General features: G+C 40.4%; 1 protein-coding gene across 1 annotated transcript; it reads right to left on the minus strand.

Moving 5' to 3' along the window:
- Window positions 1-13,240: 13,240 nt before the first annotated feature.
- On the minus strand, window positions 13,241-16,438 carry LOC120858009 (protein mono-ADP-ribosyltransferase PARP8-like). The gene is given in 3 exon segments (XM_040233910.1): window positions 13,241-14,228; window positions 14,231-15,722; window positions 16,403-16,438. Coding segments are annotated over 3 exon segments (2,508 nt in total). The 3' UTR covers window positions 13,241-13,248.
- Between the last annotated feature and the right edge of the window lie 8,718 nt (window positions 16,439-25,156).

A 25,156-nucleotide genomic window follows, 5' to 3' on the forward strand; every position in this document is an offset into this window, starting at 1 on the left:
GCAACTTAGTAGTATGCAAGTTCATGAAAAGTTATCATTTGAAAACTACTGAGATGGCTAGTAATTTTGAAATTGGTTTTGGTCTAGTTCTGCTGTGCTTCTACACTCATTCTTCCTCTTGACAACTTCTTACTGTCGGTGGAACTTTAAAATGGATGAAAATGAATTTTTATCTCATTTATGTTTCAGTTCAGTTCAGTTCAGTTTAGTTCAGTCGCTCAGTCGTGTCCGATTCTGCGACCCCATGAATCGCAGCACGCCAAGCCTCCCTGTCCATCACCAAATCCCGGAGTTCACTCAGATTCATGTCCCTCGAGTCAGTGATACCATCCAGCCATCTCATCCTCGGTCATACCCTTCTCCTCCTTCCCCCAATCCTTCCCAGCATCAGTCTTTTCCAATGAGTCAACTCTTCGCATGAGGTGGCCAAAGTACTGGAGTTTCAGCTTTAGCATCATTCCCTCCAAAGAAATCTCAGGGCTGATCTCCTTCAGAATGGACTGGTTGGATCTCCTTGCAGTCCAAGGGACTCTCAAGAGTCTTCTCCAACACCACACTTCAAAAGCATCAATTCTTTGGCACTCAGCTTTCTTCACAGTCCAACTCTCACATCCATACATGACCACTGGAAAAACCATAGCCTTGACTAGACAGACTTTTGTTGGCAAAATAATGTCTCTGCTTTTCAATATGCTATCTAGGTTGGTCATAACTTTTCTTCCAAAGAGTAAGCATCTTTTAATGGCTGCAGTCACCATCTGCAGTGATTTGACAAGGTTTTCCATTTCACTAGTTGATATTGTGAGCAATTATAAGAAATGCAGTATATTAATAAAACTAAATCTTTTCCTGAATTGAAAAGTCACACATGCTTTGCCAGTCTTTGATATCTTAAATATGATTCTAAAATGCTATGACATCGGTGAATATAGTTGAAAGATTGAAAAGTTTTGATTTTGCCTCCACAGACTATTTATTTTCATATCAAAGACACAGAACAGCCCTCCCTCTCTCCAACTTTCATTATTTCACCATCATGTGTTGACTTCTGTAGAATTCTCTAGATGCTTATGCCAGGCACCACGAAACTATTAAACAAAAAATTAATATGACCCATTCTTTGGCAGCAAGAAAATTCATTTCATAGTGACATCACTGCATTCAGCATCCCAGCTTCTCAGGTCCCAGCAGTACATTAAAGCTTTGTTTTCAAACGTTGGTCCCTCTGTGAGACCTTACTTTCTATTTCCACCTGAGAGTCAGTTTTTGGGTTTTATTTTAATTTGTTGATTTGGCTATGACAGATTTTAGTTGTTGCACATCGGATCTTCAATCTTCCTTGCAGCACACGGGATCTTTAGTTGTGGCACATGAATTCTTAGACGTAGCATGTGGGATCTAGTTCCCTGACCAAGGGTTGAACCTGGGCCCCCTGCATTGGGAGAACAGAGACTTAGCCACTGGATTATCAGGGAAGTCCCAAGAATCATTTATGTATCTGAGCAGAGTTGTCATGGCATTTCTTGTGTGATCTCTTGTAAGCTAAATACCCCATTTACCTCTTCTTCATTTATCCTAATTTCCTTACATTTCTCTTTCTGCTGTTTCTATTACCTCTGAATTGTCTGCTTCCTCCTTTAAAATAAGGCACCCCAAATTAAACTATTTTTTCAGATGCAGTAAATTCAGGGTAAAATTAAAATATGTTCTTCCATTGTTCTGGATGCCATATTATTTTCTTACCTCAAAATGGCTTGTTTGTTTGTTTTCCCTCCATACGACTTTGGCTCATGGTGGGGATAATGTCAACTGAAACCTCTGGGAATTTGTTTTCACATGAACTTTTGTCAAGTAAAGTCTCACTCATTCTCAATTGTTCAGCCAATTTCTTAAACCTGAATTGAAGGCTTCATATTTATCTGTACTTTATTTCATCTTCCTGACATTAGTCTGAAATTTTAGACTTTGGAGGACTTTCTTTTTCTCTCTTTTTTTTTCCCTAACATTCATTGTATAAACAATATCATCTAGCTATTTTAATTGGGCAAATTTGCTGTGAATATTTTCTGATTATTCATTAAATCATTGATAAAAAATGCTGAAGAGATCAAAGTCAGATAGCTTAGTTGATTTTCCAAGCTGATCTCTGTCTTAATCAAGATTCTTGGAGTAACTTTTCAGCTGGCTATAAATTTACTCAAGTAATTATCCTCCAGCTCACATTTCTTAGTCTTGTCCATAAGGCTGTCAAAAAGATTTTGTCAAATACTGTGCTGAAAGCATTCCTCTGATCGAAGCTAATGAACTCAAATTATCAAAGTAATTCTAGAATGCCTTGTTCTTATTGCTTCTACTGACTGCCATATCTTGTCCTCAGTGACAACAAAAGCATGGCTGTCATAAACCATCCTAGTATTTTTCTGTGACTGATATTATAGTAACCTGTCTGTTATTTCTAGGTCCAATTTTTTAATTTTTTAAATTAGAAAAAAAATTAGCCATTAATTATAACACTTTAAGGATTATGCCATACTGCAACAATATAATATAATATCTAATATTTGTATACCACATTTCAAATATTTTATCACACTTGGATACTTAAAAAGTCCATGTTAGTAAGGACTGAGGATACGTGGAGTAACATATCCCCAAATGTGGAGAGGATATATAATACACAATTGAGAGTGAATTTTGAAGCAAGAAGTAAAAAGATTGATGGATACAAAATATGAAAATGGAACTCAGACAGCTTTCTGGCCAAAGCAGAGAATTTGAGATAGGGATATTTGTAAAACCAATGTTAAGAAGTTAAACAGAGATTATATGGGAAAAGGTAATAAGATCAACACTGGAGTCCAATTATGATATTGTAAATAGTAGGGAGCAAAAAGTAGGTTTGTGAGGAGAGGAACTACATAAGGTAGCGTGCGTGTGTGTGTATGTGTGCGTGCGTGCGTGTGCATGCATGTACGTTCATGCTTGTGCGTGCACACACACACACACACACACACAAATTTAGTCATGTCCAACTCTTTGAGATCCCATGAGGGGCTGTTAAATACATATTGGCTACAGAGGCTGAGAGTTTGGATTTGGGTAGAAGGTGGTAATTAACAAAATCTGTTTTTGAAGAAGATTCTATGGCCCTTGGTTATAATTTGAGATATGAGAAGTAAAAGGAGAGAATTACAAAATTCAAAACTCCAGAGCTGAACACCTAGAGAACTCGAGAAGACACACTGGTAGCCATTGGGAAAAGACTTTAGGAAGAAAAGAAATAAGATCAATTTTCAACATTGATTATTTTTTCCAATAGCAAGAGGGGTAAAAAACATAATTGCAAGCTTGGAAAAAGAGAAAACAAAATAAAGATTCACAATTGATCTGCCGTCTGAACACACAGTTATTATCATTTTCATATATTTCCTGCCAGAACTTTGTAAGGGGTTCAGTTCACATGTGTTATATTATATTACATTATATATAATATTACTCACATTTCATTGTGGCTAAAAGGAAGTAAGCCCTTCTAATAGATTCTTAGTATTTATCAGGTTGATGTATCATAACTCACTTAATCCCTTTTTATTGTTTATTCAGATTCCTTTCAATTTGGAGAAGGAGGAACAATGAACATACTTTCCAAAAATATGTCTTGAACTATTTCTTATTGTGGATTCCTAGAAGTAGAATTCCTGGGTTATATATATACATGACTCTTAAGGCATGCTATTAATTTTCTTAAAGAGGAAATTTCATTTCAACAAGCAGAGTTCAATACTTAAGCCTTGAATTCTAGTGAGACATATATATATCGTAAAAGCATACAGATAATTGGGAGTGAGAGAAACTGAGGCTGGGAATATCGATTTAGGACTTTTTCATATATAGATAATAAATAAAATTAAACAGAAATTCTCCAGGGGAGTGAATAAAAATGGAGAATAATTGGAAATGAACTTTAAAGGAATATTTTTAACTTATTTTATAGATGAGATGCACAGAACTAAACAGCTTGCTCAAGGTCATATAATAACAAGTAATGAGGTTCGTGGGGTGCAGGAAGGGAAGAGAAAGGGAGGCCATAAAAGAGACTAATGAAAGTACATTGCCTTAGAAATTAAAGACTAAAACTCCCAAACAGAAAGCATCACTGCTTCAAAAAGCAACTAAGAAATTTTAAAAACCAAGAAACATAGATAAAGTTTTGAATTTAGAAAGGGAGTGGTCCCCAACTGACAGATTCTTCTCTGATCCTCCATCAGCACTGAGAACAGGCAGTCACCCTGCTTCACAGACAAACTTTTAAACATACATAAGCCCACAAACATTATGAGCTGCCTAGTGCTGCCCCAGATAATACTCACCAGCAGTAAAACAAAAAGAAATCAACATTTTTTTATGATTCTAAACATCTATAAATTACTCACCTCAAGTTTGTGAACTATTTTTTTAAAAAAAACTAAGCTAATTAACTTAATAGTACATCCAATCAATTATTTTCCTTTCTTGAGTTTTATTGTATGACTTCACCCAGCACAAGAATAAAGTGAAAACTGGACCAATAAAATCTAAGTCAGCAGTACAGACCTAAAGTATCCAGTGTCAATTTCTCTTCTCCTACAAGTACAACCCCTTGGGCATTTTCAGACAATCCTGCTGCTCTCTGAGTGGGCAAGTCAAAACAAAGTGTGTTTGGCCTTAAGGATTCCAGGAACAGAAAGACGGTCAGTGTTCCTGGAAGTACAGAAAATGAAAGCATACATGTCTGAGATGAATGTGGGTCTGGAAAAATAGGAAGCTGCAATTACTTACCACATGGTTTATTTTTCTTTTTATTCTTCCCATCCCACCCATTCCATTTCCACGGTCTCCTGACAGGGGTATACCTCTGTGTCTGTGGCTCCTCACTTATGTCACACTTTTTTAAACTTTCTTTTACAATTCTCAGCATTTCCTCTTTAAAGTGATATTTCTTTCTTGCTTAAATTATCACTGTATTATGTTGATTACACTCTTCTGGTTTCTGAGAAAACCTCAGATAAGGAAAAACACATTTGCTGGGTAGATGGGTGGGGAGAATGCCAGTCTAAATTATTCATTCCAACTGTATGTAAAAGATGAACTAGTAAGCAAATACTGAAAAGTGTTTCTCATAAAATGTCCATGTTGGTGACAGATGAGTGGGAGGACTGTTTTGTAGAGAGCATAAAAGAAGATGTAACTCCTGCTGTATTGTTTTAATTAGTATGACTTGAATGGCATGTTTGTTAAAAAAAAAATAGCATAAACCTAAACTCCCTGATCCTCAACTTCCTACTGGTGTAGTACCTTAGAAAGTCAGTTGGCTGTGGGGCTGATGACTCAGGACTCACTTAGAGTGGAAGGATCTCCAGAAGTGGTTCAGCCACATGGCAGTGATGTGGGCACACGTGTTAAGTTTCCAGGGGTGACACGTGACAAGTTTCCGGGGTGATGGCCCACAAACACATCTCCCCTTCATTAGCTTGGAATCTCACACCCAAGGGCTTCTGTGCTATGCTATAGGTTTATGTTATTATACACCATCCATTAAGTAAATGCCCATTTCTCCTCCAAGCTCTTGCTACTCAAATCATAAGGGAAGTTTTCCAACTGTACCAGTTATACCAAGAAAGAAAATAGTTTTCAAGAGTCCTTTACCTTCTTCAGAAGATTTACTTTTCTTTTTTTTTTTTCCCCTCGAGATAAAAAGCATGCCAGAGTGGGTGACTACAACATAAGAAGAGCATGTGTCGCATGTTCTGCTCCCTCCCCGTGGCTCGCTTTCACCTTTGTGCCACCACAATAGTTTCTCGTCCCTGGAGAGGAGCCACAGCAGAATGCTGCCCCTTGACTTGCTATCCACAAGTCTGACTTGTGTGAAGTGGTGACAGATCGGTGACTCTGGTGAATAGCAGATGGTAAGCCTGTCAACACTGTTGTTGAGGTCACGTGTGTTTTTAATTCAAGATATCCTGGGAATACATTCTTTTCCTCCTGAACTCAGAATGCCAGGAGAATACAAATGATCAGGCTTGATTCAGAAACTTCTAATTTGATGAATTAAATGGGAGATGAACTGCTTGAAATTGACTACTTAAAAATTACTTTAAAATGCTTAAAAACTGGACTACTTAGACTACTAAAAGTAATGCACTGCCTTCCCAGAGAGTGCAAAAAATAGACTCTAAGATGCACATGAAGCATTTCCCTTCTACAATGACTCCCCTTCATAGTTTACGTGTAAAGCTTTCATCACTCCCTGAAATTTAGAATCACGAGAGAAAGAGAAAGCAAGCAGGCTACTGAAAACACTTTGTTGAACCAGAACTTTGAAGCTAAAGAGATTCTTTCCTCTTATTGCAAATGATTACCTGGGATCTCTTGTTACCTTTCAGGACTTCAAAATTGAAATCCAGCTCAGAAATCCAGAAAACAAGCAAAACATTTTAGGTGAAAATATGATGCTTTGCCTATTTTAATCAGCAAAAAAGTGGGAGTAAAGAAAATTAAAGCCTGTAATTGTCATTGGAAACTGTTGTTTACTGTTATATATGCAAGTTATAATGTGAAAAAATTTATTTTAATGTAGCTTTTCAGGAACCAGAGTTTGACCTAATGATGCTCTTGAAATCCAAGGTTTCCACAGAATTTTTAAAGCACATCTTATAGGATCGTGTGTTGCTAGAGTTAGTGATACCAGGTATATAAGATGAGGTAACATCATCATCACAGCATTTGAGGAGAATTTCAAACACATTTTATTCACAAGATAAAGGTGTTATTCTGCAAAATTGTTAATTTAATTATCACTCTGCATTCCATTTTCATCTTTCTGGTTGAATACTCAATAGTAGCAGGTTAGCATAAAGTTATGAAAAATGTCGATACTCAGATCATCTTAAAGAAACTATTGCTTTGGGCTTTATGCTGGGTCACCTGCTATTATCTGCCCTTCAGAGCTATACTATGAAGTCGTTTCATGGTGGTTGAGCCTCAGTAGTTTTAGTTAATTCAATTAATTCAGCTATCACACAGAGGTAAAAAAAAATGTGATGATATGATCTTAGTTGTGAAAAATAAGTAGTTTGAAACTGAAAAACTTATACGTTAAGTGTTCTTATGTTTAACCACTGTATATGGGTGGGGCATGGCCCAGAGTGAGAAGCTGCACCCCATCCCCACAGAGCATAATTTTCTTTGAAGAAAAACTAATGTTGATCTTTCTAGGAACCTGTCTCCACCCTGACCTGGGTTGCAGTGTGTGGTGGAAGTGCAAGTCATATTGGTGGTGCTCTGGACACACATGGAGCCCTGGCTTAGTGGCCCTGGTCTGTTGCCAGCACCTGGCCCTGTCCTGCCACAGGTTAGCTGTGTGTGAGAGAGACTGCCTTGCACTTGGTTAAATCAGGATTATTTTAAATGCTTCACTTTAATGCACTCAAAACTTTCTCACAAAAGTGAATTAATGAGCAGAGAGAAACCCTGAGGCTGTGGTTAAAAATGACTGTGAAAGTTAATAGGCTGCTGTTGATCCCAGCAGGACTGTGACCATAAACAAATTAGCAGCAGGAAACATGTACTCTGATGTGTGAGGGTCTACACAAATGAATTGAATGAGGAGGGAAAGAGATTTAGTGCTGACTAACATTTATTCAGCCTGCTCAAAAGCCCTACACCATGGGAGAGATACTGAAAGAGAACTTGGCGCCTTGGGAAAGGAGAAGATGAGTTTGCTTTGCTGTTTGTTTAATGTAAAGCTGTCTGAGCAAGGACTCACACAATGTAACGCCTGCAGGCAGGAGCTTTAAGTCAAATGAAGGGCTTATGCCTCATTCAGTGGAGAGTCAGCTTCTCTGAGCGTGTCTGTTTTAAAGGGATGGGAGTTTTGAGATGTCAGATCTTCCACTTTTTCAAAAGAAATCAAAAGGTTCGAATTTTATGTAAAATTTCTCAGTCTTTGCAACTCATGTTAAAATATCCATTCACTTTGTGGGCCAAATTAAGCTTACTCTTTTGTGTGTGGTGTGCACTCACTTGCCTAGGCAGTGTGGGGCATGATTCTATCTTCAACAGACAGAACATCAATACCTGTTATACGAACTACATACTGATCATACCCAGAGCCCATAAAGGTGCCAGAGACCAGCAGGGGGCCACCAGGAAACAGTGCCCAGGGGAGGAGGCACCAATCCGGGCCCTGAAGGTGAGATTGAGTGGTGGGTCAGAAGGGATGTGTGTCCTGCCCAGAGCAGGGAAGCATAGGCTGGTTATTGTGAGTTGTTGGTTCACATGCCACCTGCCTCAAGCTGCAGAAATGTCCCAGTAACAAATGGGCAAGAGCCCCTTACACACACAACACCTTCCAGAGGAATTGTGCAGGCAGTTAAAAGGGAATTTGAAACTTTGAAACTCTGAAAAAGTAGCTTTAGGCACTGCTGAGCCTTAAAACGCCTAGTGGAGCTGCTACTGTTTCAAAAGCAGGTGCCCATCTGTGTTCAGGAGCCACTGGGTTATAAAGAAAAACCTCACATATCTTTAAGGGTAGTCTCTGCAGTCGAATACATTGAGCCCTTTCCTATTATTTTTTTTAATTTATTGAAGTATAGTTGATGTACCATGTTGTGTTAGTTTCAGGTATACAGGCTCCACAGAAAGAGAGAGGCAGTGGAACTTCCCTCAGCAAAGCCGAGGGGTCCCGAGGAGAGGTGAGCCTGCTGTCCGCCAACCCAGCCCCTCGGCGAGCGAGACAATCAGACGCGACAGGGGTTCCGTCTAAGCAGTTCCGCTTTATTGTTGTAAGCTCTTGGTTTATAAAGGCAAGCAGGGAGGGGTTTGCGAGGGACTTTCCATAGTTGCACCAATCACATTAAAGGTCAAATCATCACGTGCCATCATTATAACAGGAGTCTATGGCGATCACGCGCTATCTACATGCACAGAAATCAAGACAGCCAATCAAGAGTTTTGACAGACAACTTAGGCTGCGCCCTCATCTCTTCCACCAGGCGCCATCTTAGCTCTAAACCACAAAGCTAGCCCTTCTTTTTTAAGGTTTCCCATTTAGGGCCCCACATGTATGGGGCTTCACTGGTGGCTCAGTGGTAAAGAACCCACCTGCCAATACAAGAGACAGGGTTAGATCCTTTGGTCTGGAAAATCTCCTGGAGAAGGATAACCAACCCACTCCAGCATTCTTGCCTGGGAAATCCCATAGACAGAGGAGCCTGGTAGGTTACAATACAGTCCATGGGATTGCAAACAGTAGGACACAACTGAGTGACTAAGCAACAGCAATATGTGTGTGTGTGTATGTGTGTGTGTGTGTGTGTGTGTGTATACACATAGTTACACATATTCTTTCTCAGATTATTTTCCATTATAGGTTATTACAAGATATTGAACATGGTTTCCTGTGTTTTAAATAGGTCCTGTTGTTCATCTATTTTATATAGAGAGTGTTTATCTGTCAATCCTAACTCATAATTTACTCCTCTTCCAAGAAATCTGAGATATCAAGGGAATATTTCATGCAAGGATGGACACAATAAAGGACAGAACAGTAAGGACCTAACAGAAGCAGAAGAGATTAAGAAAAGGTGACAAGAATACATGAAAGAACTATGAAAAAGATCTTAATGACCTGGATAACCATGATGGCATGTTCACTCACCTAGAGTCAGACATCTTAGAGTGGGAAGTCAAGTGGACCTTAAGAAGCATTACTACAAACAGAGCTAGTAGAGGTGATGGAAGTCCAACTGAGCTATTTCAAATCCTAAAATATGATGCTGCTAAAGTGTGGTACTCAATATGTCAGCAAATTTGGAAAATTCAGCAGTGGCCACGAAAAGGGTCAGTTTTCATTCCAATCCCAAAAAAGGGCAATGCCAAAGAATGTTCAAACTACCATTCAATGGCATTCGTTTCACATGCGAGTAAGATTATGCTCAAAATCATTAAGGTAGGCTTCAGCAGTATGTGAATCAAGAACTTCCAGATGTACAAGCTGGATTTAGAAAAGGCAAAGGAAGCAGAGATTAAATTGCCAATATCTGCTGGATCATAGAGAAAGCAAGGGAATTGCACAAAACATCTATTTCTGCTTCATTGTCTATGCTAAAGCCTTTGACTGTGTGGATCACTACAAACTGTGGAAAATTCTTAAAGAGATGGGAATATCAGACCAACTTACCTGTCTCCTGAGAAACCTGTATGCAGATCAAGAAGCAAAAGAACCAGACATGAAAAAATGGACCAGTTCAAAACTGGGAAATGAGTATGACAAGACTGTATATTGTCACCCTGCTTATTTAACTTATATGCAAAGTACATCATGGGAAATTTTGGGCGGTCTGAATCAGAAGCTGGGATCAAGATTGCTGGGAAAAATATCAACAACCTCTGATATGCAGATGATACCATTCTAATAGTAGAAAGCAAAAAGAAACTAAAGAGCCTCTTGATGAAACTGAAAGAGGAGAGTGAAAAAAACTTGAAACTTTAAAAGCTTAAAACTCAACATTCAAAAAACAAAGATCATGGCATCTGGTCTCATCACTTCATGGCAAATAGGAGGAGGGAAAATGGAAATAGTGACAGAATTTATTTTCTTGGGCTCCAAAATCACTGGGGATGACGACTTCAGCCATGAAATTAAAAGATGTTTGCTTCTTGGAAAGAAAGCTATGAAAAATCTAGACAGTGTATTAAAAAGCAGAGACATCACTTTGCTAACAAAGGTACATATAGTTAAAGCTGTGTTCTTTCCAGTAGCCATGTGCAGGTGTGAGAGTTGGATCATAAAGAAGGCTGAGCACTGAGGAACTGATATTTTTGAATTGTGCTCTGGAAAATACTCTTGAGAATCCCTTGGCCAGCAAGGATGTCAAATCAGTCAATCCTAAGGGAAATCAACTCTGAATATTCTTTGGAAGGACTGATGCTGAGGCTAAAGTTCCAATACTTTGTCCACCTGTTGTGAAGAGCTGACTCATTGGAAAAGACCCTGATGCTGGGAAAGATTGAAGGCAAAAAGAGAAGGGGGCTACAAAGGATGAGATGGTTAGATTGCATCACTGACTCAAAGAATATGAAATTGAGCAAACTCCTAGAAATAGTGAAGGACAGGAGAGCCTGGCATGCTGCAGTCTATGGGGCTGCAAGGAGTCAGACACGACTTGGTGACTAAACAACAACAATAATCGTAAAGGTGCACTCACTGAGGTCCAAATCTTTCAGAGACCCAGGAGTCTTGTGCACTAAACTGCAGCTTGTTGGCCTCATTCTCTGAGCACATTACTCTGAGGGCTACTTTAGGACATATGGACCAGGTCCTCTCCAAGATTTCAGTTGTGTATTTGCAAGGCCAGGTAAATCTTCGTGACACAAAGCATGTAATGGACTTGCATTTTATGCTATGCTAAGTCGCTTCAGTCATGTCCGACTCTCTGCAACCGCATGGACAGCAGCCCACCAGGCTCCTCTGTCCACAGGTTTCTCCAGGCAAGAATACTGGAGTGGGTTCCATTTCCTTCTCCAGTACATTTTATAGAGTTTAAGAAAAAAATATGGCAGCCTTTGGGGAGAGAGTCCCAATAAACTCACAGTGGGGGAGCAAAATTTGCCACCCCAAAATGTCTCTGGCATGTGGATTGTTTTTTTTTTTTTTAGTTGGAGGATAACTGTTTACTATGTTGCATTGGTTTCTGTCCTACAACAATGTGAATCCACCTTACCTATACATATATCCCCTCCCTCTGGAGCCTCACTCCCAACCCCTCCATCCCACCCCTCTCAGTTGTCACAAAGTACCAAGCTGAGTTCCCTGTGTTATATAGCATCTTCCCACTAGCTATCTGTTTTACACATGGTAATGTATATATTTCAATGCAACTCCTTCAATTTGTCCCAACCTCTCCTTCCCTCACTGTGCCCATAAGTCCATTCTCTACCTCTGTGTCTCTATTCCTGCCCTGAAAATAGGTTCATCAGTAACATGTTTCTAGATTCCATGTATATATGTTAACATACAAAATTTGTTTTTTCTTTCTGACTTACTTCACTCTGTATAACAGGCTCTAGGTTCATCCACCTCAGTTTAATTGACTCAAAATCATTCATTTTTATAACTGAGTGACATTCCACTGTATATATCTACCACAACTTCTTTATCCTTTCATCTGTTGATGGCCACCTAGGTTGCTTCCATGTCCTGATATTGTAAACAGTGCTACAATGAATATTGGTGTACATGTGTCTGTTATTTTTTTTTAACATGTGCCCTTTGTTTTTTGTTTTTTTAATTCAAGGTCTTTCTTTTAAACATATGATCATTCGAACACAGATTTAGTCCACCAGGGGTGTCTACATACCCCAGATTGCAACATTAAAACATTATAAAGAGTTTAACTGAAGGAAAAATTCTTTAAACAAATAGAAAATTTGCTTGCAAATATTTTCAGTGAATGACTGGTGATGAATTTGGCTCATATCTTGCTTTATGTCCAGAGAGAATATGATTTTCTTACTGAATATTATTTTCTTTCCATTGAATGAGAACAGAACTGTGGAGCTATGCCATCTTTGTTGTTCAAATACATATATGTGTAGATACACACATATATGCACAATCAGACATTTGATGCATGAATCTATAGATACGTATATTACATACTTTTAGGCAAAGCACTACATCTAAAGACCTAATTGTTTCTATATAAGGAAAAATAACAGATTAGGAAACATCCCTCCCCAAAACATTTGAACTTTCATACTGCTAATTATATAGCACATCAGAATGGGCAAACATTATACTTATTGCAAAGTCTCTTATATATTTAGACGCCATTATAAAATGCTTTCAATTCTCTTCTGGTACCCTAAGATGTCGGTATATAATATTAAATTTCCAATTAGAGAGTTTAATATAAAAATATCAGCACAAAACTGTTTTTTCAATCTGTTTATTGTGTGAGGAACCCAAACTTCAGTTTAAGTGCTGTTGTAATTTTATTACTAGATTCCATAACCCTACAATTGATAAATTATATACCATTTTAGGTATTTAATGATATACTTAGAAATACTAAGAAAAAAATCAGTATTCAAAGGATTAATTTTGTTTATAATTAACAATAAATTATTCTATCATTTTCTTCAGTTCAAAATCCAGCTTTGAACCCAAGAAAGGCTCTCAAATCATGTTAATTAAATGGTGGTCCTTTAACCAGTAGCAGTTTGATTACCAGTTACTCGAAGGATCTCTTTGTGAATGCCTCCTTCTTGTGTGTTAATATTTGCATCTCCCACTTGGCCATCTTCATAGACAAAAAAGAATCTTGTGCAGACATGATCAGTATTTGGGACAACCCATATCTCTCCATGTTTGTGCAGGTCAGGTGAGGTGATCACTTCACATAAAGCTATGCATTTTAAGTTACAGCTTTGCAGGAACTGGGATTGCTGTCCTTTCTTCTGTGACTGTGATGCATTGCTGTTTTTACTGCTTGAAGCTGGCTCATCCTTGGCTGACACCTTCTGCTTCTTATCCATCCCTGAGTAACCAAATGATATGCTTGACATTGGACTAAGATAGATTCCACTTCCATACATTGCACCGTGGAGCTGCAGTCGTGTATTAGAAGCAACAACCAGACCATTCCTCAAGATGGAGTGCCAGTTTTCAATGTGTGAGCCATGAAATGCAAAGGTGCTTCCAAAGAGTTTTTTAGCAGCTCTAAAATTGGATTCTTTGGCTGGTGGACTGCTGAGAAGAAGGAACTGATAGGGTATATGCATGAACTTCAGTTGCCTGTTAACTGGCAGTTTCACAATATGTGACCTATTACTTGAAATAACCCATTGCAGTAAGGGATGAGCAAGGGGGTCTTGTTTATCCAGCTGCTTCTTGATTTCCAGATATGGTGCTTGTGTCATTTCTCTAATAGAAGTTATGCTATCCAATGCTTTCATTACTCGATCATAGTTCTTCTTCCTGGGGTTGAAGGCCAGCATATGAGGATCGTTAGGATCTACCACAGAAGGATATGGCTTGAAAATGACAACTTTTCTAGGAGATTCCAATGCAGACCTACCCATGGATACTAGTAGATCTACCACCTGAGCTCCAGTTGCTATTTCATCACCAGCTTCATTCATTACTCCCAGGGTTTGAAAAGCAAATACACACAGCTCTCGTTCACCGTAGACCTAAGTATGGGGCCATTCTGAAACACATGTGGTTCATCACAAACCACACAGTACTCATTCAACACAGGGATCCGCTGTTCAGCAAACTCCGTTGTCTGCACTAGGAAGCCACGGTCTCCTATTGGAATGCATTTGGCACCATTTGGAGCAGGCTGGGAAGATGAAGATGATGATGATGTTAAGATACCAATGAGCCTTGAGGTAAGAGAGAGCCTCCTGCCCTCTGCATTGGGTTCCTTGAAAAGCTCCGTTTTGGATTACTTGGGGGCACTGGCGTAAGCCTTGCTGAGCAACTTGTGATTCTTGAGTCCGTATAATTCTTCCATTCTGAGGTTACTGGAGTAAGACCTGCTTAACAGTTTGTGAGGCTTCAGGCTGGCATTGTGCTCACAGCGCGGGTCTCCAGAACAAGAGCGGGTCAAGAGTTTGTGCAACTTGAGAGCAAGGCAGTCCTCCTGCTTGACGGCTGCAGGGCAGGGACGATTCAAGAGTTTGTGCAACTTAATGGTTGTCATTGCCTGCTCAGCCCGGGGGTCGGTGGATAGCGAGCAACTGAAGGTCCTGTGTGGTTTCGGGGCGCACACGTCCTCCGTCTTGACGGTGCTGGAACAAGTCCTCCGCAGTAGCTTGTGCGTCTTGGAGATTCCGTCCTGCTCCGATTTCAGTTTAGATTTGCTTTTTCCACAACCAGGGGAAGGATAACTTGGCGACCTGTGCAAGGTTGAAAATAAATGCAGGGGAGACTTGACTTTCTTATCTGACAGCTTCTTATTGTGCAGGCAATTGGATTTTTCTTTGCTCTGCTTCCACTGCTGTGTAACAAACATCTGCACAATTTTTTTCAGCTGATGTCCCAGACCAAATCTCCCTTTTGTGGAAATCTGAAAGACATCAACAGTGGGCACCGGGCCATTCAAATATTGTGTAAGAGAACAGTGTAATCAGACAATTATAGGCTCTGTTCGAATCACTTCCCATGCCACAGCAATCTCCTCATCAAGAAAGTTAACATCAATATGCAGATCAATATCTACATCATCAATGGCTGCATGTGGCCCATATATCTCTCTCACTGCTGACAGGTCAGCTTCAAGCTGAGGGTGTTTGTGCAGCTCCCGGTCATAGTTAACCTGTCCTCCATAATAAAATTCTTCCGAATCATTATCTCCTTCAGAGTCTTCCTCCACTGTGCTATTCTGTCTCGACTCCTCACCATTTTCCTTCTGTAATTTGGATTTTATGGATAAGCAACAGTTAATGTCATTTGTCTTTCTTAATTCTGTTGCTAGTCGATGAAAAATTACAGGAATTGGCTCTGTAGTAACTAATACATCTTCATCATTTTCTGAACTTGACACGTATGTATTATCTGGGTAATCTTCAGATACATGTACTGAATAGGATACACTTTTGGGGCCGCCAACGTAGGTGAAAGTAAAGGTGGAGTCTGAGTATCTGAAATCTGAAACGAACAGTCTTGTTAAAAGCTACCCCCCGGAGTGGAATTTTAACCCTGGTCCTCACTCGGACCCCTTATTTATTTGATAGAGCCAAGGGGAGGTCTGGCTGGGCGGGAAGCGAAAGCTGGAGAACCCCGAGTTCCCCTCTCCCAGCGGTGCCGGAGGGGATGCTGTGCACCCCGAGCCGGGTGCTGCGTGCTAACATGTGTCCTTTGAATTATGGTATGTGCTCAGTAGTGGGATTGCTGTGATATATGGTAGTTTTATTCCTAGCTTTTTAAAGAATCTCTATACTGCTCTCCATAGTGGCTGTATCAATTTATGTTCCCACCAACAATGCAAGAGGGTTCCCTTGTCTCCACATCCTCTCCAGCATTTATTGTTTGTCGATTTTTTTATGACAATCCTTCTGACCAGGGTGAGATGATGGTGATAGAGTAACAGGTAGGAAGGCCAGAGGTCCCCAAGTGGCAGGAGGAAACAAACTGCAAGTGGCAGGCACTTTTTTTCCTTCTCTACACAAAATTAAAGGAAGCTCCTTTTGATTCTGTGTTGACAACACCTGGTTCTGCCTTGAGCTAACCAATGCATTTTTCTTATGGAAATGTTTTTCTTAAACTATACTGATGAAACGAAGTATTTGCTTTGGAATTTAACTTTCTTCAAAATGGTACTGTCTAAGACTAACTCTTTTTCTTTTCTCAAACCTTGGGCTGATAATGGCTCAAGAAACCAGTGTTCATGTCAATTGTTTTATGGCCAGGGATGACACACCTTGTGCCTTCCTATCTCAAAAATGCATATTGTGGGAAAGGGGCCTGGTGAAACTCCCTCAGCCTTGAGATGTTTCTTTTATTTGATTAGAAGCTCCCTAACAGACATATAATCAGATTGGTTATATTCTTTGCAGTCAAAGATGGAGAAGCTCTATACAGTCAGCAAAAACAAGACTGGGAGCTGACTATGGCTCAGATCATGAACTCCTTATTGCCAAATTCAGACTTAAATTGAAGAAAGTAGGGAAAACCACTAGACCATTCAGATATGACCTGAGTCAAATCCCTAACGTTTGTGGAATCCCTTCCTAAGAGGAAGTGAGAAATAGATTTAAGAAACTAGATCTGATAGACAGAATGCCTGATGAACTATGGACAGAGGTTCATGACATTGTACAGGAGACAGGAGCAAGATCACCCCAAGGAAAAGAAATGCAAAAAAGCAAAATGGTTGTCTGAGGAGGGCTTACAAATAGCTGTGAAAGAAGAGAAGCCAAAAGGAAAGGAGAAAAGGAAAGGTATACCCATTTGAATGCCAAGTTCCAAAGAATAGCAAGGAGAGATAAGAAAGCCTTCCTCAGTGATCAGTGCAAAGAAATAGAGGAAAACAATAGAATGGGAAAGACTAGAGATCTCTTCAAGAAAATTAGAGATACCAAGGGAACATTTCATGCAAAGATGGGCTCAATAAAGGACAGAAATTGTATGGACCTAACAGAAGCAGAAGATATTAAGAGGTGGCAAGAATACACAGAAGAACTGTACAAAAAATATCTTCATGACCCAGATAATCACAATGGTGTGATCACTCACCTAGAGCCAGACATCCTGGAATGTGAAGTCAAGTGGGCATTAGGAAGGATCACTGTGAACAAAGCAAGTGGAGGTGATGGAATTCCAGTTGAGCTATTTCAAATTCTAAAAGATGATGCTGTAAAAGTGCTGCACTCAATATGCCAGCAAATTTGGAAAACTCAGCAGTGGCCACAGGACTGGAAAAGGTCAATATCATCCCAATCCCTACGAAAAACAATGCCAAAAATTGCTCAAACTACTGCACAATTGCACTCATCTCACATGCTAGCAAAGTAATGCTCAAAATTCTCTAAGCCAGCCTTCAACAATATGTGAACCATGAAACTGCAGATGTTCAAGCTGGACTTAGAAACGGCACAGGAACCAGAGATCAAATTGCCAACATCCACTGGATCATCAAAAAAGCAAGAGAGTTCCAGAAAAACATCTATTTCTGCTTTATTGACTATGCCAAAGCCTTTGACTATGTGGATCACAATAAACTGTGAACATTATTCAAGAGATGGGAATACCAGACCACTTGACCTGCCTCTTGAGAAACCTGTATGCAGGTCAGGAAGCAAAAGTTAGAATAGGACATGGAACAACAGACTGGTTCCAAATAGGAAAAGGAGTACGTCAAGGCTGTATATTGTCACCCTGCTTATTTAACTTATATGCAGAGTATGTCATGAGAAATGCTGGGCTGGATGAAGCACAAGGTAGAATCAAGATTGCTGGGAGAAATATCAATAACCTCAGATATGCAGATGACACCACCCTTATGGCAGAAAGTGAAGAACTAAAGAGCCTCTTGATGAGGGTGAAAGTGGAGAGTGAAAAAGTTGGCTTAAAGCTCAACATTCAGAAAACAAAGATCATGGCATCCAGTCCCATGACTTCATGGCAAATAGATGGAGAAACAGTGGTAACAGTGCCAGACTTTATTTTTGAGGGGACTCCAAAATCACTGCAGATGGTGACTGCAACCATGAAATAAGAAGATGCTTAGTCCCTGGAAGAAAAGTTATGACCAACCTAGACAGCATTTTAAAAAGCAGAGACATTACTTTGTCAACAAAGCTCCATCTCGTCAAGGCTATGGTTTTTCCAGTAGTCATGTATGGGTGTGAGAGTTGGAGTATAAAGAAAGCTGAGCATCAAAGAATTGATGCTTTTGAACTGTGGTGTTGGAGAAGACTCTTGAGAGTCCCTTGAACTGCAAGGAGTTCCAACCAGTCCATCCTAAAGGAAATCAGTCTGAATGTTCATTGGAAGGACTGATGTTGAAGCTGAAACTCCAATACTTTGGCCACCTCATGCGAAGAGCTGACTCATTTGAAAAGACCCTGATGTTGGGAAAGATTGAAGGCAGGAGGAGAAGGGGACGACAAAGGATGAGATGATTGGATGGCATCACCGACTCAATGGACATGAGTTTGAGTAAACTCCCGGAGTTGGTGATGGACAGGAGGCCTGGTGTGCTGCAGTCCGCGGGGTCACAAAGAGTCAGACATGACTGAATGACTGAACTAAACTGAACTGAACAGACATAAAATGACTTGCTAAAAACTAGGAATTGGGCATTCTTTCTGCCCCCTTCTAATGTCTATGTCAGAAGCTTTCTCCTATACTTTAATAAAACCTTGCTACACCAAAAGTTCCAAGTAGTCAAGTCTCGTCTCTGACCCCGGATCAAAATCCTTTCCTCCAGAGATCATGAATCCTGGTGTAACACATGGCTCACAGCAGCAACCTTTCAATGGCATGTGGATTATTAGGAGCTGAGAATAATCCACATCCAAAAGACACAAGAAAAAACTTTGATTTACCTACTAATTGCTTAAGAAATGTAGATTGAGGACCTATTCCAGGAAGGGAGCCATCACCATACATAACTACAGTATGAACCAGGTGTGTGAATAAGGAGGAACTTAGCAGTTTCTGTTTGCTAAAATTCCTCTCTGTGTGCCCCTGTCTCCAGCATGGCCCAGCAAACATTTGTTTAGAAACATTTGCTTTTCCGTCTCCATGTAAATTGGTTTCTTCCTCTTTGAAGTCCCAAACCACTACTCTCAATATCCTCTTGTCTTTAGCTGAAGGGGAAGGTGTTGTTAAAGATGAAGGTTTTGGCCAATTTGGTGAATTACTCAGATTACTCAGTTTTCCTGGGTCTCTCTCATGTGAATATGTTATTGGATTTTTGAGTGATTTTCTCCTGTTAATCTGTCTCGTGTCAACTTAATTCTTAGACAGCCAGAGGAACGTAGAAGGGCAGAGGACATTTTCTTTCTTGCAAACATCACTAAAGTGCAGAGGCATTCGCCCAGGCATTACAATCTCTTGCTTCTTCCCTTCCTGATACTATATAAGATTGTTTGATGAGGGAGGTCACAACCTCTACAGAAATGATTCTGTACCAATGTCAATGAGAAATTCGTTCTGTGCTGCTATTTTTCTTCTGGTTTTGCAATGAAACAGATGTACATGAGAAAAAAAGATAACTGGTAAGTAATTCATTTTGCACATGCAATAAACTATCCAGTCTTAAGATTTTTGTTGGAAAATAAGGCTAAAATTTTCAATAACTGAATTTAAAGTTAGTAAACATGAGTAAGAACTGTAGATGCTTTTATGGTTAATGTTAATATAAATGCAACCAACGCATATAAAGTGATTATCACAGAACCTGAGATACAGTAGGTATTCAGTAAAGGTTGGTTCTTTTCCCATTTGATCTTCCCCTCAACTAGTAGAATTGATTTTATTCTTGAGTTTTTAACCCCTCTTGTATTTTCTCTGTTATTATATTTTAAAGAGCACGTTTAGGAAATTGAGGTAATTTATCAAGCTGGAAGAAAGAACTGAAAGCTCAGATTTACACAACACCACAGAGTTTTGCTAGTGGAAGTGATGGAATTCCAGTGGAGCTATTTCAAATCCTGAAAGATGATGCTGTGAAAATGCTGCACTAAATATGCCAGCAAATTTGGAAAACTCAGCAGTGGCCACAGGACCAGAAAAGGTCAGTTTTCATTCCAATCCCAAAGAAAGGCAATGCCAAAGAATGCTCAAACTACCACACAATTGCACTCATCTCACATGCTAGTAAAGTAATGCTCAAAATTCTCCAAAGCCAGGCTTCAGCAATACATGAACCATGAAATCCCTGATGTTCAAGCTGCTTTTAGAAAAGGCAGAGGAACTAGAGATCAAATTGCCAACATCCGCTGGATCATGGAAAAAGCAAGAGAGTTCCAGAAAAACATCTATTTCTGCTTTATTGACTATGCCAAAGCCTTTGACTGTGTGGATCACAATGAACTGTGGAAAATTCTGAAAGAGATGGGAATACCAGACCACCTGACCTGCCTCTTGAGAAATCTGTATGCAGGTCAGGAAGCAACAGTTAGAACTGGACATGGAACAACAGACTAGTTCTAAATAGGAAAAGGAGTGCATCAAGGCTGTATACTGTCACCCTGCTTATTTAACTTCTATGCAGAGTACATCATGAGAAACGCTGGACTGGAAGAAACAAGCTGGAATCAAGATTGCCAGAAGAAATATCAATAACCTCAGATATGCAGATGACACCACCCTTATGGCAGAAAGTGAAGAGGAGCTAAAAAGTCTCTTGATGAAAGTGAAAGAGGAGAGTGAAAAAGTTGGCTTAAAGCTCAACATTCAGAAAACGAAGATCATGGCATCTGGTCCCATCACTTCATGGAAAATAGATGGGGAAACAGTGGAAACAGTGTCAGACTTTATTTTTGGGGCTCCAAAATCACTGCAGATGGTGACTGCAGCCATGAAATTAAAAGACGCTTACTCCTTGGAAGAAAAGTTATGACCAACCTAGATAGTATATTCGAAAGCAGAGACATTACTTTGCCGACTAAGGTCCATCTAGTCAAGGCTATGGTTTTTCCTGTGGTCATGTATGGATGTGAGAGTTGGACTGTGAAGAAGGCTGAGCACCGAAGAATTGATGCTTTTGAGGTGTGAAGTTGGAGAAGACTCTTGAGAGTCCCTTGGACTGCAAGGAGATCCAACCAGTCCATTCTGAAGGAGATCAACCCTGGGATTTCTTTGGAAGGAATGATGCTAAAGCTGAAGCTCCAGTACTTTGGCCACCTCATGTGAAGAGTCGACTCATTGGAAAAGACTCTGATGCTGGGAGGGATTGGGGGCAGGAGGAGAAGGGGACGACAGAGGATGAGATGGCTGGATGGCAACACGGACTCGATGGACGTGAGTCTGAGTGAACTCGGGGACAGGGAGGCGTGGCATGCTGCGATTCATGGGGTCGCCAAGAGTCGGACACGACTGAGCAACTGAGTTGAACTGAACTGAACAGAGTTTTGTTAGCCAAGTCTGAAAAATAAGAATGAGGAGCAGCTTTTCTGTTGAGATGAGATAAGGCTGACTAGGTTTTTCTACCAAGAAAAGGGCAGTGATCCAAACAGTGTCCCAGAAAGAAATCTCACTGTGCTGGGCAGTAACAGTGAGCACTCTTGACAGTCACATTGTACCTTTGGACTGTGACTGCTCTAAATCCTCAAGTTCAGCCTAGCCAAATGAGCCCAGCTCTTCTAATCATATCTTTAAGCAAAACTCTGCAAGGTGTGGGGAGTGGTCTTCATGATTTAGGAAGCAGTGATCTGCTCTTAGCAATCTACAATCTTGAAATGCACCTCAACAGTGCTGTCCAACTTGCATTTAAATCTAGTCCCAGCACAATGTAGACGCAAGTTTTCCATAGACAATACAAACCTTCAGTACTTTTTCTCTTACCTTTTAATGTACTTTATAGAAGCAATATGATAATTGATACTGTGCTCTTATATGGCAGGTGCTATAAAATACACTAACTGCATCTTATTTAATGTAAAATATAATTGGGCAAGAATTCTATTTTTTATGGTCTGTGCAGAGCTTCATAAACTGTTGGCATATAATGAATACTAATAAATAATGAAAAGAAAGATGCTGGATTTAATACAAGAATATTATTTCATTCTCATTAACTAATAGACTGGCTGCCTGCAGTAAAATTCAGCATTAATTATTTTTTCAACAAGACAAGTTCAAAGAAGTTTTTATTTTCTGGTACCTCTGAAGCTTTTCTGTTTTCTAGAACATAAATTATATTATGAATAAATTTAAAACTGACCTTCCCAATAAATCTGCTTTTATTCTTGTGTATAAAATTGCTAGATATTCTTCAGTTCAGTTCAGTTCAGTCGCTCAGTCATGTCCAAAGCTGTGACCTCAAGGACTGCGGTACATCAGGCTTTCCTGTCCTTCACCAACTCCCAGACCTTACTCAAACTCATGCCCATTGAGTCAGTGATGCCATCCAACTATCTCATCCTCTGTCCTCCCCTTCTCCTGCCTTCACTCTTTACTTGCATGAGAGTCTTTTTCAAGGAATCAGTTCTTCACATCAGGTGGTCAAAGTATTGGAGTTTCAGCTTCAGCATCAGTCCTTCCAATGAGTATTCAGGACTGATTTTCTTTAGGATGGACTTGTTAGACTTCCTTGCAGTCCAAGGGACTCTCGAGTCTTCTCCAACACCACAGTTCAAAAGCATCAATTCTTGGGCGCTCAGCTTTCTTTACAGTCCAACTCTCACATCCATACATGACTTCTGGAAAAACCATAGCTTTGACTAGACAGACTTTCGTTGGCAAAGTAATTCTACTTTTTAATATGCTGTCTAGGTTGATCATAACTTTCCTTCCAAGGAGCAAGCATCTTTGAATTTCATGGCTGCAGTCACCATCTGCAGTGATTTTGGAGCCCAAAAAAATAAAGTCTGACACTGTTTCTACTGTTTCCTCATCTATTTCCCATGAAGTGATGGGGCCGGATGCCATGATCTTCGTTTTCTGAATGTTGAGCTTTAAGCCAACTTTTTCACTCTCCTCTTTCACATTCATCAAGAGGCTTTTTAGTTCCTCTTCACTTTCTGCCATAAGGGTGGTGTCATCTGCATATCTGAGGTTATTGATATTTCTTTTGGCAATCTTGATTCCAGCTTGTGCTTCTTCCAGCCCAGAGTTTCTCATGATGTACTCTGCATAGAAGTTAAATAAGCAGGGTGACAGTATACAGCCTTGACATACTCCTTTTCCTATTTGGAACAAATCTGTTGTTCCATGTCCAATTCTATTTTTCCTGACCTGCATATAGGTTTCTCAAGAGGCAGGTCAGGTAGTCTGGTATTCCCATCTATTTCAGACTTTTCCACAGTTCCTTGTGATCCACACAGTCAAAGGCTTTGGCATAGTCAATAAAGCAGAAATAGATGTTTTTCTGGAACTCTCTTGCTTTTTCCATGATCCAGCAGATGTTGGCAATTTGATCTCTGGTTCCTCTGCCTTTTCTAAATCCAGCTTGAACATCTGGAAGTTCACAGTTCATGTATTGCTGAAGCCTGGCTTGGAGAATTTTGAGCATTACTTTACTAGCATGTGAGATGAGTGCAATTGTGTGGTAGTTTGAGCATTCTTTGGCATTGCCTTTCTTTGGGATTGGAATGAAAACTGACCTTTTCTGGTCCTGTGGCCACTGCTGAGTTTTCCAAATTTGCTGGCATATTGAGTGCAGCACTTTCACAGCCTCATCTTTCAGCATTTGAAATAGCTCCACTGGAATTCCATCACCTCCACTAGCTTTGTTCTAGTGATGCTTTCTAAGGCCCACTTGACTTCACATTCCAGGATGTCTGGCTCTAGCTGAGTGATCATACCATCGTGATTATCCAGGTTGTGAAGATCTTTTTTGCACAGTTTTTCTGTGTCTTCTTGCCACCTCTTCTTAATATCTTCTGCTTCTGTTAGGTCCATATCATTTCGACCCCATGTCTGAGGTCGGGGCAGAGGCCAAGAGTGCCAGGCTGCGACAGCGCAGGAACAGCCAAGTGGAGCTACCCCACTCCAAGGTCAGGGGCAGCGTCTGAGAAGAACTACCTCACATCCGATACCAGGGGCGGTGGCTGGGAGGAGCTACCCCACACCCGAGATCAGGGATGGCAGCCAAGAGGAGCAACCCCAGGTCCAGGGAGCAGTGGCTGCGCGGGAGCAGGAGGGCCTAGAGGAGCTACTCCACGTTCAAGGTCAGGAGGGGCAGCGGTGAGGAGATAGCCCTCATCCAAGGTAAGGAGCAGTGGCTGTGCTTTGCTGGAGCAGCCGTGAAGAGATACCCCACGTCCCGGTAAGAGAAACCCAAGTAAGATGGTAGGTGTTGCAAGAGGGCATCAGAGGGCAGACACACTAAAACCATACCCACAGAAAACTAGTAAATCTAATCACACTAGGACCACAGCCTTGTCTAACTCAATGAAACTAAGCCATGTCCTGTGGGGCCACCCAAGACAGGCAGGTCATGGTGGAGAGGTCAGACAGAATGTGGTCCACTGGAGAAGGGAATGGCAAACCACTTCAGTACTCTTGCCTTGAGAACCTCATGAACAGTATGAAAAGGCAAAATGATAGGATACTGAAAGAGGTACTCCCCAGGTCAGTAGGTGCCCAATATGCTACTGGAGATCAGTGGAGAAATAACTCCAGAAAGAATGAAGGGATGGAGCCAAAGCAAAAACAATACCCAGCTGTGGATGTGACTGGTGATAGAAGTAAGGTCCAATGCTGTAAAGAGCAATATTGCATAGGAACCTGGAATGTCAGGTCCATGAATCAAGGCAAACTGGAAGTGGTCAAACAGGAGATGGCAAGAGTGAACGTCGACATTCTAGGAATCAGCAAACTAAAATGGACTGGAATGGGTGAATTTAACTCAGATGACCATTATATCTACTACTATGGGCAGGAATCCCTTAGAAGAAATGGAGTAGCCATCATGGGCAACAAAAGAGTCCGAAA

Source organism: Oryx dammah, unplaced genomic scaffold (assembly GCF_014754425.2).
Source record: "Oryx dammah isolate SB20612 unplaced genomic scaffold, SCBI_Odam_1.1 HiC_scaffold_29, whole genome shotgun sequence".
In the NCBI taxonomy this organism is placed as follows: domain Eukaryota; kingdom Metazoa; phylum Chordata; class Mammalia; order Artiodactyla; family Bovidae; genus Oryx; species Oryx dammah.